Genomic DNA, 15,632 nt, shown 5'->3' with positions numbered 1-15,632 from the left:
CAACGACATCCGAGACCCGACAGGGAATAGTCGGGTCCCCGCACAGGGAAGAGATTTAAACGGTTTCCCCCACAGCCCCCCCTACCACCCCCCACATATACACAGCTAAAAAAATAATAAAAACTAACTCAAAGACATACATTTAATAAGACAAAAATAAAAAAAGACAGACGACTGTAGTCGAGCCGCTGCCGTTAGGCGCCGCCACTCCCAGTGGGAAGTGTGCATTTGAGGATGACATTTCCCTTGGCTGGAATGCTTAGAACCAGGGGTCACAGACTCAAAGTAAAGCTTTGTCCATTCAAGGTAAAGATAAGTAAGGTAAGGATATTTTGGAAAGTCCAACATAGGCAGGACCTACACAGTGAATGGTAGGGCTCTGGGGAGTGTTGTAGAGCAGAGGGATCTAGGAGTGCAGGTACATCATGTATCTGCACATTTCGAATGGCTCAATTGTAATCATGTATTGTCTTTCCGCTAGCTGATTAGCACGCACCAAAAGCTTTTCATTGTATGCCGGTACACGTGACAATAAACTAAACTAAACTAAACTACATAGTTCCATGAAGGTGGCGTCACAGATAGATAAGGTGGGCCAAAAGGCCTTTGGCATATTGGCCTTCATCTGTAAGAGTATTGAGTATAGTGGGTGTGTAGGAAGGAATTGCAGATGCAGGTTTACACTAAAGATAGAAACAAAATGCTGGAGTAACTCAGCGGGACAGGCAGCATCTCTGGATAGAAGAAATGGGTGACGTTTTGGGTAAAAACCCTTCTTCTGAAGGGAAAGATTTAATATGAATCTGAGGGGTAGCCTTTCCACACTAAAGATGGTTGGTGTATGAAACAAGCTTACAGAGGAGGTAGTGAAGGCAGGGACTATTGCAATGTTTTGGAAACAATTAGACAGGTACATGGCTAGGACAGATTCAGAGGCATATGGACCAAACGCAGGCAGGTGGGATTAGTGTTGAAGGGACATGTTGGTTGGTGTGGACAAGATGGCCCAAAGGGCCTGTTTCCACACGTTATGACACTATGACTCTATAAATGTCTTCACCCAGAGGGTGATGAATCTTTGGAACTCTTCGTCAAAGAAGATTGCAAAGATTCAGTCACTGAATACTGTCAATACACAGATTGCTAATTTCCTAAATATTATGGCGAGCAATGAATGTGAGAATAGGATGGATCCTAAGGGTGGAACATTGGAGGTTGAGGGGAGACCTGGTAGACATATATACAATTATGAGAGGCATAAATAGGGTTGACAGCCAGAAGTGGAAAGGACAAGATCTAGAGGGCATAGCTTTAAGGAGGGAAGGTCAAAGTTTACAGGAGATATGCGAGGCAAGTTGTTTACACAGAGGGTGGTGGGTGTCGGGAATATGCTGCCAAAGATGGTGGTGTACGCTGGTATGATAGGGGTTTTTCATAAGACTTTTAGATGGATATGCAGGGAATGGTGGAATATGCATCATGTATAGGAATGATAACCTGGCATCAGATTCAGCATTGACATTGTGGGCTGAAGGGCCTGTAGGACACTATTCTCTGTAGACACAAGGATGCAGATGCTGGTTTCGAAAAGAAAGAAGTAACTCAGGCAGCATCTCTGGAGAACATGGATAGATGACGTTTCAGGTCGGGTTCTATGTTCTATGATCTATTCAGTAGACCTGGAATGAGGGATAGCTGAAATGAATCTCATTTTCTTTATCTCCTCCGTTTCCTGGCCAGATAGCCGTGGTGTTTGGAGGGATTGTAATTCGGCCAGGAGAGGTTGTCAGTTGCCTACTCATCTTCGCCAGAGATGCTGCCTGACATGGTGAATTACATCAGCACTGTCTGCTTTGTTCTATGTTCTATGATGATGTTATAGAAAAGTGAAGTTCGCACATTCTCCCTGAGTCCACATGGGTTTTCTCCAGTTTTCTTCCACATCCCACAGACATGTGGGTTTGTAGGTTAACTGCCCTCTGTTAAATAGTCCCTAGTATGAAGGCAGTGGATAAGATTACAAGTGGGATTAGTGGGATTACATAGAACTAGTGTGAACAGGTGATCAATGTTCAGCATGGACTCAGTGGGCTGTAGGGTCTGTTTCCATGCTGTATCGCAAAACTTAATTTCTAGTCAGTTGACATATTCTGATTCTTCCATCCAAAGTGTGGCAGCTCTGATGATGAGAAAACCCAGCCTCCGCTTCCAACATCTCACGGAAGTTTGGCATGTCCCCAACTACTCTCACCAACTTCTACAGATGCGCCAAAGAAAGCTTTTATTCGGGATGCATCACAGCATGGTTTGGGAGCAGCTCCATCCAAGACTGCAAGAAATTGCAGCAAATTGTGGATGCAGCCCAGACCATCACACAAACTAACCTCCTCTACACTTTAACCCCCTCTACACTTCATGCTGCCTCGGCAAGGCCACTTGCATAACCAAGGACAAGTTGCACCCTGACCACTCCATCTTGCCATGCAGGTACAGCAGGCAGTGAAGAAAGCTAATGGCATGTTGGCCTTCATAACAAGAGGAGTTGAGTATAGGAGCAAAGAGGTCCTTCTGCAGTTGTACAGGGCCCTAGTGAGACCTCACCTGGAGTATTGTGTGCAGTTTTGGTCTCCAAATTTGAGGAAGGACATTTTTGCTATTGAGGGGGTGCAGCGTAGGTTCACAAGGTTAATTCCCGGGATGGCGGGACAGTTATGTTGATAGAATGGAGCGGCTGGGCTTGTATACTCTGGAATTTAGAAGGATGAGAGGGTATCTTATGAAACATATAAGATTATCAAGGGATTGGACACGTTAGAGGCAGGAAACATGTTCCCGATGTTGGGGGAGTCCAGAACCAGGTGCCACAGTTTAAGAATAAGGGGTAGGCATTTAGAACGGAGATGAGGAAAAACCTTTTCACACAGTGCGTTGTGAATCTGTGGAATTCTCTGCCTCAGAAGGCAGTGAAGGCCAATACTCTGGATGCTTTCAAGAGAGAGTTAGATAGAGCTCTTAAAGATAGCGGAGTAAGGGGATATGGTGAGAAGGCAGGAACGGGGTACTGAATGTGAATGATCAGCCATGATCACAGTAAATGGCGGTGCTGGCTCGTAGGGCGAATGGGCTACTCCTGCACCTATCGTTTATTGTCATTGTCTATTGTCTCTCCCATCAGGTAAGAGGTACAGACGTGTGAAAATGCGCTCCTCCAGATTCAGGGACAGATTCTTCCCAGCTGTTATCAGGTGACTGAACAATCCTATAGCGAGCAGTCCTGAGCTTCCATGTACCTCATTGGAGACCCTCAAACTACCTTGAATCTGAAGAAGGGTTTCGGCCCGAAACATTGCCTATTTCCTTCGCTCCATAGATGCTGCTGCACCCGCTGAGTTTCTCCAGCTTTTTTGTGTACCTTGAATCGGACTTTACTGGACTTTACCTTGCACTAAATGTTATTCCCTTTATCATTTAGTTTAGTTTAGCTTAGTTTAGTTTAGAGATACAACATGAAACAGGCCCTTCGGCCCACCGAGTCCGCACCGACCAGTGATCACTCATACACTAGGTCTATCCTTTACATTAGGGACAATGTGCAGAGGTTTATTAACCAACACACCCGCACATCTTTGGAAAGAGGGAGGAATTAAGATGGAACCCAGGTGTCTGGCGCTGTAAGACAGTCACTTTACAGGGGCTCCACCCATGCAGCCCCTGATGTATCCGCACACCATGGATGGCTCGATTGAAATCATGTAGTCGTCCCACTGACCGGTTAGCACACAACGAAAGCTTTTCACTGGACCTCGGTACACGTCGGAGAGTCATGGGGTGATAAAGTCATACAGCGTGGAAACAGGCTCTTCAGCCCAAATTGCCCACACGGGCCAACATGTCCCATCTACAATAGTCTCGCCTGCCTGCGTTTGGCCCTTATCCATCTAGTGACAATAAACTAAACGAAACGAAAAAAAAGTACCAATCATCGATGATGCATTATTGATCAATGTTGGAAGAGTTCAGAGGAAGAGAGCGAGAGCCGAATAGGGTCGGGAGCAGCAGGGAGATGAAAGTCCCCCTCGCACCAACAAATCAGGATGCACGCCCGCTTGCCGAGATTGGGACGCGCCTGAGCCCGAGTCATTGCAATCTGCTCCGGCAAAGCATCCTTCAGCGTTCGGCGCTCTCGCCTCTACACGACCTCGCCTCTCCAACCAACGACAAGGCAGCGATGTGCTGATAGACCGAGCAATTAATACAAGAGGAGGGAGGGAGGGAAGGAAGTCAACTTGTGCAGCGTGCGGCTGGAGGTTGATGGTTTTGCTCGTGAAACAGACAGGGTGAAGACGGTTGTTCGCTCTCCCTCTCGCACACGGTGACCATGGATATGTTCATGAAAGGGCTTTCCAAAGCCAAAGACGGGGTGGTGGCAGCGGCAGAGAAAACAAAGCAAGGAGTGGCAGAGGCGGCGGGGAAGACCAAGGATGGGGTGCTTTACGTGGGTAGGTGAACAGCAATCGTGAAATACAGCTTCAAATCCCTCCAAGGTGATGTTTTTCCTGGAGCGGGTATGGCCGTGGAGGAGAATACTCCGTGGGGGAAATCACAAGAGAGGGAGGATAGTGTGGAGAAGGATGATGATGGTGGAAGTCATTGGGGGAAAAAAGCATCAAGTGTCTGGCGAGGATGGAGAATAATGTCCATAGTATTTAGCTGAGAGTTCGCGCTTTCTAACTGCAAGCTGTTGGGTAATTGTAAATTGTAACTGCAAGCTGAAAGGTAATTGTAAAAAAAGAAAGCTCCCTCTCTCTCTCTACTTGTGGTCAAACACGATTTAGTCCCCCCCCCCCCGTCTGGAAAGACTGCATTGGGTGGGATAAGAACTGAGATCCCAAGGTCAGGGCTCCTGGTTTAAGATCAGAGGAAAACTCGAAGTGAGTTACAGAAAATAATCAACAGGATTTTATTCCACCTAAAGGGATTAACATAAAATAAAATCTGATTTTCTTTCCTGGTCAATTACAATATTTAAAATGAAATCCTAGATTTCAATGTTAGAGGGCTTTTGTGTTATAGTCCCCCACGTTGAGCTGTGCGGGTTAACATCACTGCTCCCCGGCGGTGGTGCTTTGTGAAGGGGGTTTGGAGGAATGTGGTAATGGCGCGTTTAACCCTTTGCTGTCCTGCGTGGTGGCTGTGGGCTGTCTTTTTGTTGACCCGAACGCGACATGACCCCCACCCCCTCCCCACCGCACCCCTCCAACCCTGGATCGCCGCAGTCACATCTGTCAGGGCGACCCTTACTACAAGTCCTGATCTTAATCTGCCTTCCGTCCTCCCCTCCCCACCACCACCAGCCCTCACGCTTGCTTGCAGCGCCTTGGGGATCTGATGGGGAAAGTGAAAGGTTGGGGCGGAGGGGGAGAGAATCAGTTCACTGATTTGTGCCATTTTTCCAAAATGCTAACGGGGCTCTTTCCTTATTTTGCTTTAAAAATGTATTTATTTTCAGGCTCCAAGACTAAAGAAGGGGTGTTTCACGGAGTGTCCTCAGGTATCACCGACTAATAGTTTCTAGATGTCTGTGCTTGTCCCTTTGTGTGTGCTGGTCTCTTTCTTGGTGTTGGGGCGAACAGGATGGGGAAAGTCCGTTCAGCCCATCTAGTGCATTCCCTCAATTAATGCTCTTATCCCCCATCAACCTGCCTTTCTTCCTTAGCACATCCATAACGCAAGATATATCTATCTTCAAGCCATCAAGTGATGAGAGGAATAAATAGGATACATGCCTTTTCTTTTACCCAGAGTAGGGGAATCAAGAACGAGAGGACATCGGTTTAACGTGAGAGGGGGGAGAGATTTAATCAAAACCTGAGGGGCAACTTTTATTTTAGACCCAGAGGAGGTAGTTGAGGCAGGTACTATCACAAAATCCAAAAATCATTTGGACAAGTATATGGATAGGGTGGGTTTGGAGGGATATGGGCCAAATGCAGGCAGGTGAGACTAGTGTAGATATTGGGCTGAAGGGCCTGGTTCCATGCTGTATGACTTTATGACCCAATGACTCTATGACTATGATCCCCACACACTGAAAGACCTTGGAGAAGGTTTCTCCCATCCCATCACTATCTGGGATCATCTTGAGAAACCTCACTCTAACATTGTACCTCTTCCCAAAAGAGAGATTCCTATTCCCTAACTTTCCATTCAGATCCTTTAATCATACAACACCAATGATCCACATCCATAATTTACCCTGAAGGGAATATAGGTGGTGTCTATGCAAACTGCCCCTGTAAATCCATTTCAAGTGCAAGGTGCATCAGGAAGAGTATCGATTTTATTTCCCCACAGAGTTGCACAGTGCTTTTCTTCGATGTAGACTCTCACGTGGGGAAAGAGCTAACAAGATGTTCCAACTAGTCATATTGGACTTTGTAGCTCTTACAGTGTTGCTGTTGCAGATGTGAACTATGGTTTCAAAGGCTCATTGGCCTCTGTAACTATCAGCAGAACCACATGTGTTCATCTTTGGTTTTTCACTGGTGTTGTGATCCATAAAGCAGGTGAGAAGAATGGATGTGTTGGGCTGAATTGCCAGCTGCTTGCTGTAAGATAGAAACATAGAGTGCTCTAGAGCCAATGGTTCTCTTGTCACATATGCATAGAGTTCTTCAACGTGAAAACAGGCCCTTTAGCCCAACTGGCCCATGCCACCAACATGCCCCATCCACACTAGTCCCACCTGCCCGTGCTTGGCCCAAAGCCCTCTAAACCCATCCCATCAATGTATCTGTCCAAATGTCTCTGAAATGTTATGATAGTACTTTTTACAAGCATTCATTATATGTAATTCGTTGTAATGCAGGGAACCACCAACATTAGTGAGATTAGAAGGTAAAGTGATTTGGATTAGTGCATTAAGATTGGATTTTAAAGTACACATGCACTGTGGAGGCATCTACCTGGCTGTGTGGAGCTCTCCATGGTACCAGTGCAAAACAAGTACTGATTAAATCAAGCCAGTAGGTCAGTTCTTTGATATTTATGTTTCATCTGTTAATTCCCTGAGGCCATGTCTTGATGTAAATACAAATTAAGTAAAAACAGACTGAAAAGAACAAACTTCAACAAAGATGTCATTGCAAAGAATAATTAATTTATTAGATTTTGACTTTTCAGGGTTGTGACCAGAATCAACGGGGCAGCATCTTGCAAGTCAGACCGTGGGCTACTGTGAAATAATAATGTAGAGGGTCAGAATGGTGATACATCATCTGCACTAGATGTTTGACATGGACACAGGGATCTGCAGGTTCTTGATTTCCTGGTCCTCCAAAAATATTCCAAATGGAATTTAAAATGTATGTTTATTAAAAAAAAAAAAAGATACAAGGATTTGCAGATGCTGGTTTATAAAAAAAAAAGACACAGAGTGCTTGAGTGGGCATCACTGACCATGTGAGTGAGGAGTGAGTCTACTCAGCACTCCCAGCTCTGCTCAGCTCCACTCAGCCCCCTGATTGTTGCTGCTGCTGGGGTGGGGGAACGGTGGAGGGGGGGGGGGGGGTGTGTGGACAAGGCATTGCTGAAATGCCTCATTCCCACCCAGCAGAAGATGCCTGCAGCAGTGAACAAATCCACCCTCATCCATCCCACCAGTCTCCCAAGTGCTCAATCATTTGTCTAGGGTGTCCATAAGTCAGGCATTCATAACCCAGAGAGGACCTGTTCCCCGGACTAGAAATCCGAGTTCATATCCGAACCAGAGAAGCTACAGGCAGGTGGCACAGTAGAGTTGCTGCCTTGCAGCGCCAAGAGACCAGGGTTCAATCCTGACTACGGGTGCTGTCCCTATGGAGTTTGTATATTCTCCCCGTGACTGTGTGGGTTTTCTCCAGTAGCTCCAGTTTCCTTCCACTCCAAAGATGTGCAGGTTTGTAGGTTAATTGACTTTGTAAAATTATAAATTGTCCCGAGTGTATAGGATAGTGCTAGCGTCTGGGTGATCATTGGTCAGCACTGACATGGTGGGCCGCAGGGTCTGTTTCCACGCTGTATTTCTAAAGTCTAAAGTTACCTATCGTTATTCTCCATAGATGCTGTCTGACCTGCTAAGTTACTCCAGCACTTTGTGTCTTTTTTCCCCCTCCAACATTTGGCATCTGGTTTGACCAAGAATGCTCTCAAATTAGAGCACTCTGACTTTAACCAAGGCTGATCCGTATGATCCTTATTTAATAAAGCAGACATGAGGGAGAGTGAGGAAGCATTTCACCCCCCCCCCCCCCCCCCCCCCCACACACACACACAACGCCTAATAAGTTATTAGGTGTTGTGTGTGGGAGGGGGGGGTGAAATGCTTCCTCGCTCTCCCTCATGTCTGCTTTATCATTGGTTATGTGACTAACTGCTGTGCAGAATAGTGGGCTCAATACATATTTGGAGCAGAACGATCGGTGTGTCAAGCTGTATCGGAGAATTACGAGCTAACGAGACATTGACCCGAGGCAATGTTTCTCTTCGGCTTCCGCCTGCCAGCTCTGCCAATTAATTTGGCCTCTCCACTCGCGAATTTGGATGCAGTGGAGGTTATACAATATTCCCCATGTGTCTTCTTGCGATCGTTCTTCAGCAGAAACGCGGAATCCAGTTGATTTAATTTGAAATTAAGTCCCGAGTACAGCACTGTGCAGTGAAAGGGAGATAAGAGAATATGTGAGCAAAATGATGTTGTGGCGAAATGCAAAGCCTTCGCAAAAATCAAAGGAGTCTCTTTGCTTTTTTTCCCCCCTTCATCACTGGGAATGGAAGTTATGATTTTGCCTTTGAGAAAAACTGGATGCGCAAATTGTGAAGGTTTAAGCCACCACTATGTGCTGGTGGAACTTGGATTATTTTTCTGTAGTGCTGGTGGCTGAGGGGAGAACTAACAGATGTACGCAAAAGTATGAGATGCATAGATAGGGTAGACAGTCAGAACCAGGGTGGAACTGTTGCAGTCTGGAGGCCACAGGTTTAAGGTGAGAGGGGCAGAGTTTAAAGGAGTTTTGCGGTGCACGTTTTTATGGGTGGTTGGTGCCTGGGACCCGCTGTCAGTGGTGGTGATGGAAGCAGATACAATACTGGCGTTTAAGGGGCTGTTAGATAGGAGCATGGATAGACACACACGCACATACATATATAATATGTGAGCAAATTGAGAGAGAATATCTACAACCAGGAACTGTGTGACAAAGATTGTCTTGATCTGATAACTGTCCCATTAAATTATAAAATAGAGGTAACTTCATCCACCAATTTTATTATCTGTGCTTTTGTTTCTAGTGTTAATGCTCTCACAAAAAACCTTTCAGAGAAAGTAGAACATGAAACTCAGGTGATTGTAGATTTTTGCAGGGCATGTATAAGGGCGACTTGATCTTTTTGTCAATGAGGCTGCTAAATGTGAATTTACAATAAGCTCTGGCAATAATAATAATAATAATAATAATAATAATAATAATAATAATAATAATAATTTGTTTATAGGGACAGTGCATATTAATGAACATTTACATGTAAATATGCGAGATTGTAGCCAATCAGTAGCTAATTTCCGTCTCTAGGTCAAGAGTTATTGGTAACCAGTAGATTTGATTCTCCCACAGAGGACCAGGGCATAGAATTGAACGCAATTGTTTCTGATGCAATGCAGATCAATATTTAAAGCATATAGTTTAGTTTATTGTCACCTGTATCGAGGTACAGTGAAAAGCATTTTGTTGTATGCTAACCAGTCGGCGGTAAGACAATACATGATTATAATCGAACCATCCACACTGTACAGATACACGATAAAGGGAATAATGTTTAGTGCAAAATAAAGTCCAGTAATGTTTGATCAGAGATACTGTAGGTCCGAAGGGTCTCCAATAAGGTAGATCGTAGCTTAGCACCGTTGTCTAGTTGATGATAGGATGGTTCAGTTGCCTGATAACAGCTGGGAAAAAAACTCTCCCTGAATCCGGAGGTGTGGAGTTTCACACATCTATACCTCTTGTCTAATAGGGAAGGGGAGAAGCAGCGGTGAGCGGGGATGAGGTAGCATGAAGATTAGGTTACCGAGCTACCATCCAGTTGTCTAGACTATTGATCCAGGGATGGAAGTTCAAATCCCAAAGCAGCAGCTGTGGAATTTCAGCCCAATTACTTGAATAAATATATCAATAGTGGCAACCACAGATCTATTGGATTGCCATACAAGCCTTAATCAGAGTAGATTTATTAAGCACGGCCTACATGTGACTCCAGATTCATCAATGTCTCTTAATTCTGGGGTTGTCGGGGAAGGACAATAATTGTCAGCATTTCCAGTGAGGTTCAAAATCCTATGAACAAATAAATATATCAAAGATAAGACATTCGCCAATGCTTGTTGTTTGTCTGAATTTTCCTGTTCATGTCAGAGGAGCAGAATTAGGTCATTTGGCCCATTGATTCTACTCCACCATTCAATCATGGCTGATGAATTTTTCCCTCTCGACCCTATTCTCCTGACTTCTCCCCGTGACCTTTGACACCCTTACTGATGAAGAACCTGTCAATCTCTGCTTTACTATTACCCAATGACTCTGCCTCCACAGCTGTCTGTGCCAATGAATTCCACAGATTCACACCCTCTGACAAAATGAATTCCTCCCCATTTCCTTTCTAAAGGTACGTCCAAACTTTTTACCAAACATTTTTACACAGAGAATGGTGAGTATCTGGAACGTGCTGTGGTTTCCTCCAACACTCCAAAGACCAGCAGGTTTATAGGTTAATTGGCTTCTGTAAATTGCCCTGGGTGTGTAGGATAGTGCTAGTATACGGGGTGATCCGCTGGTCGGCGCGGACCCGGCGGGTGGAAGGGCCTGTTTCCACGCTGTTTCTCTGAAGTATGAGAGATACAGTGTGAAGTATCACAGGGAGAACGTACAAACTCCATACAGACAGCAATTGTAGTCTGGCTCAAACCTGGGTTTCTGGCACTGTAAGACAGCCACTCTACCTCTGTGCCACCTCTCTTCCGGTGCGGGTGGCAATTGTTTTCAGGACGTACCTCCTTGTCACCCTTTATAGAGATGCCTCCATATCCTTTCAAAATAGGGCAGCCATTCAAAGGCAGCAACACTTCAAGTTCCCTACAAGGACCCATATTTTGGCCTGACCACTGAATATTGTTTCCCACATGTTTCAATACAAAAATGATGATTTCTCAACAACAAATGCTTACGCAGTTCTATTGTGATTAAACTATAGTCTGTAAATATACAAATACAATTATAATGGATAAATAGCTCAATAGGAAACAAGTATTTACCCCACCTATTGTCATAGAGAGACGGAGATAGCATGGAAACAGACCAGTCGGCCCATCAAATTCACATCAGCCGATAGCTATTCATTTACACTGATCACATTTTTTATTCTGCCCATATTCTCACCAACTCTTTTTAGATTCTAACACTCACCACATATTTGGGGCAATTTGCAGTGTCCACTTACCCTACCAAGTGACATTGGTGTTGGTATTAGTTTATTATCATCACTTGGACCATGTTACTTTAGTTTAGAGATGCAGCATGGAAACAAGTCCATCGACCCGGCGAGTCCACGCCGACCAGTGATCATCCGTTCACACTAGTTCTACGTTTTGCAATCCTCCACATTAGGGGCAATCTTACAGAGACCAATTAAACTGCAAACCCATACTTCTTTGGGGAGTGGGAGGAATTCAGAGCACCCAGAAGAAACCCACACGGTCACAGGGAGAACATGCAAACTCCACACAGGCAGCAGCTGAGGTCGGGATCACCCTGGGGGTTTCTGGCGCCGTGAGGCAGCAGCTCCAGTGCTGTGGGAGTAAGATGAACTGCCTGGGGAAACGCATACAATCACAGCAAACTCCAGGCAGATATTGCACCCAGATTGTTGATGTTGTGAGGCAGCAGCTCGACCAGCTGTACCACCTGATTATGTAAGTACCGATCCACCACCAACTTTACGTCAGCTGATCATCCGGCACCGCCTTTAATCCGGACAAGATTACGAGAACGCACTTAAAATTCCTTGGGCGGCCACAGATGGCACTGTGTGTAGTGCGTGCTATTTCGGGACATGTCCCTCCATCCCGATAGAGTTATTTATTTACTTCTGCAGTTGTTGGTGGTGATCCCTCAGTGAGCTTATTTTGTTTATATTTATCCCTAGCTATGGCTTCTAAGCCAGGTCCAAGTGACAGACACAATGACACGCATAAGCACATTTAATTTACAATTAATATTTGTTTTATTTAAGTTTCTAGCAGTCCTTGGTGCTTTATAGACATGGGTGGGGTATAATTAGTGGGCCAGAGGTGTTTTGTTGTATTATTATTATGAGGCCTCTGTTGGTCCGGCAAAATGGATAAGCCGGCAAACTCAGGAACCAAGGTGCAGAATTTGGAAGATTGAGGGGGGATCTTATCGAAACGTACAACATTTTTAAGGGGTTGGACAGGCTAGATGCAGGAAGGTTATTCCCGATGTTGGGGAAGTCCAGAACAAGGGGTCACAGTTTAAGGATAAAGGGGAAATCTTTTAGGACTGAGATGAGAAAAACATTTTTTATACAGGGAGTGGTGAATCTGTGGAATTCTCTGCCACAGAATGTAGTTGAGACCAGTTAATTGGCTATATTTAAGAGGTAGTTAGATGTGGCCTTTGTGGCTAAAGGGATCAGGGAGTATGGAGAGAAGGCAGGAACAGGATACTGAGTTGGATGATCAGCCATGATCATATTGAATGGCGGTGCAGGCTCGAAGGGCTGAATGGCCTACTCCTGAACCTATTTTCTATGTTTCTATGTGCAGGGAAATCGGTGGTGGACATGTAGGGATATTTCCATATTCCTACCAGTCCTTCACACATTCAATAAACTCAGTGCTGCAGCCCATCATGCTACATTTTGTTAGATTTAATTAAAAATATCTCCTCAAGGGCATTCAGTGCTCCGGAAATAGGAAGTAATAATCTGCAACCATTTCTTCGCCAGTAACAGTCAGGAAAATATTGGAAGTTGAATGATAGAAGATTGATTCGGGGAGACGAGTGAATTGAGTTTTGGAGGACCATGCTCAGCGGAGGACTTGACAACATTATCCTCTGTTGGGATCCTAAAAAGGGAACAATTGGCCTGTATGAAAAGTTGAGTGGCAGGAAGCTATTTTTCCAGATCCCCCAACCTGGTGCACACACATTTTCCCACCATCTCCCACTACCCGTCACCCTGTTCCTTTCCCCACCTCCTTACATCCATCCGCCACCTCTCCCTTCTCAGGGCACTCAGTTTTCCTCTCTTCACACTCCACCCTGCCCTCATCCATTCATTTCCTTTCATTGGGCTTTACTTTTCACTACATTTTTTTCCTTATCTGATGTTGCTTTGTCTCCTTTCTATATCTATCCTTTGTCATTGTCCACACCCATCTGTCAGTACCCCCCCCCCCCCCCCCCCCCCCCCACCTGTATCTACCTATTACTCGCCAGACTTTGCCTCTCTTCCAGCTTTCCTCCACCTATTCCATCTGAAGAAGGGTCCTGACCCGAAATGTCGTCTGTCCATTTCCCTCCACAGATGCTGCCTGGTCCACTTGAGTTCCTCCTACACTTAGTTTTTTTTTGCTCAAGATTCCTGCATCTGCAGTTGCCTGTGTCTCCAAACTTTTCAAATAATTGCTTTGTGGGATTAATCCTGTTAGACATGAGCCAATACGATATGCTTAGTTATATTGCTATCTCAGTTGAGTTTGACTTGACGAGCCAAAAGCACTCCGTTCTCTGGTAGGACTTCACTCTGTATTGTTTCGACCACAAGAGCAATGTTCCGACCAACATACCAGTATAGATAAGATGGCTGTGGCTGAGAATGGCCTCAAGGTTGGATTGCAAGGAAGATCAGGGGCTATGTGGAGAAGGCAAGAGAATGGGATTGAGAGGGAAAGATATATCAGCCATGATTGAACGGCAAAGTAGATTTGATGGGCCGAATGGCCTAATTCTGCTCCTATCAATTATGAACATGAACTATCCTGGGGCTGCAGCCCATCTTGCCTTGAAGGGGGGTGATTATATATAACAACCTGAAGAGCAAAGGATAGTTCACAAAGAGCGACTTTAGGACTAAAGCAACACACCAGCAGAAGATGATATGTTTATGAAAAGACACAAAAGGCTGAGTAACTCAGCAGGTCAGGCAGCATCTCTGGAGAACATGGATAGGGTGACGTTTCATATCGGGACCCATCTTCAGACAGAATGTACAGCTGGGGTAAAAGAAAGCTAGAAGAATGGAGACGCAGAACAAAGCACGGCAGGTCATAGGTCAACACAGGTAAGGTAGGGGTTTCGATAAGCAGATGGTTGGACAAAACCCAGAGATGAACAGACACAAAGCGTGAAACAAAAGAATTATGGAGTTGCAAATTGTCAAACTCAGAGGATTGATGAGGTTTGAAATGGGTAGCTAGGGGAAGGAATGGAGGGGGAGGGAAGGGAGAGATTGATAAGGCATGTTGAAAATTGGTAAGACGGTAATGTCTGCGATGGTATGTGAATGCCAGGTCAAATTTTCAGAGCAGCCAGCAATTGGGATGAAGTGGTAGATGCCAAAACTGAAACTTGATCGAGTGCCCATTATCTAATACTTCAGTGGATCTATCAATTTGGGTGGATGAATTAATCATGATCATAAGAAATAGGAGCAGAGTTAGGTCAAGTCTATTATATCAAGTCTATCTACAATTCAATTCCATTTAGAGCATAACCTACAGTACACCTTACCACTTGTAGTGATATGTGTTGGGGCCAAATATGATGTGTTGAACGGCTTCACCCATCATCCAAGTGGTCGCATCAGCTGCCAACAAATCTATGACTAGAAATGCAGAATGGTACTGTATTGACAGAGGCCATTCATCTCAAAGTACCTGTGCTGAAATTTGAAATGCAGTGCTTGCAGTATGCAACAACTTCCCAATTGATCCAATTAGAATGGTTTTCAGTGAATGAGTAAACATAGAAATACTGTAGGTAGTATCATTATATAGAAATAGGTAAATGGCTCTAGCGATTATGGCTCCACCCTTCCTTGGTCATGTGTTGTTGGCCCCGATTTGTTCTGGCCTTGTCTTACCATCAGTCCCCCCCATCCACCCCCAACTTTAAGTGTTTGGGTTTTTGGGTCACCCATCCCATCCTGCTGGATTAACTGAGTGGGTCAGGCAGGCAGCATCTCTTGGAGGACGGGTCTGAAGGAGGGTCGCAATCCTTAACGTCACCTATCCATGTCCTCCATAGATGCTGCCTGACCCTCTGAGTTACCCCAGCAACTTGTGTTCTTTGTGTCACCACAATAATATTATTTTAGACACAGAGAGGTTGAGGGTCCATTTTCATGGTAAGAGTAATTTTCACAGATGTCTATGAAAAAGATAACATGATTGTTCTGGTAATGATTAGAGCTGTGGGATAGATATTGATCGACTGTCTTTCAGCAGCAATACTTGGAAAATCTCTCCCCACTCTCTCTTCCCCCTTGAAACTTGTCTATCAAACCTTTGGTCATGTGGC

General features: G+C 44.9%; 1 protein-coding gene across 3 annotated transcripts in view; it reads left to right on the top strand.

The window, feature by feature from the left end:
- The first annotated feature begins 4,124 nt into the window (after positions 1 to 4,124).
- Positions 4,125 to 15,632, top strand: part of snca (synuclein alpha) — a 77,194-nt gene continuing 65,686 nt past the window's right edge. The window contains exons 1-2 of one of the 3 annotated variants that reach the window (XM_033022338.1): positions 4,125 to 4,499; positions 5,510 to 5,551. In XM_033022338.1, coding sequence (XP_032878229.1) covers positions 4,379 to 4,499; positions 5,510 to 5,551 — 163 coding nt within the window. In that variant the 5' untranslated portion in view covers positions 4,125 to 4,378. The remainder of the gene's footprint in view (positions 4,500 to 5,509; positions 5,552 to 15,632) is intronic. The other 2 variants (XM_033022329.1, XM_033022346.1) reach the window with 2 other exon arrangements.

Source organism: Amblyraja radiata, chromosome 1, assembly GCF_010909765.2.
Source record: "Amblyraja radiata isolate CabotCenter1 chromosome 1, sAmbRad1.1.pri, whole genome shotgun sequence".
Lineage (NCBI taxonomy): Eukaryota > Metazoa > Chordata > Chondrichthyes > Rajiformes > Rajidae > Amblyraja > Amblyraja radiata.
The sequence above is the reverse complement of the archived record's forward strand: the minus strand, read 5'-3'. Positions and strand labels throughout refer to the sequence as shown.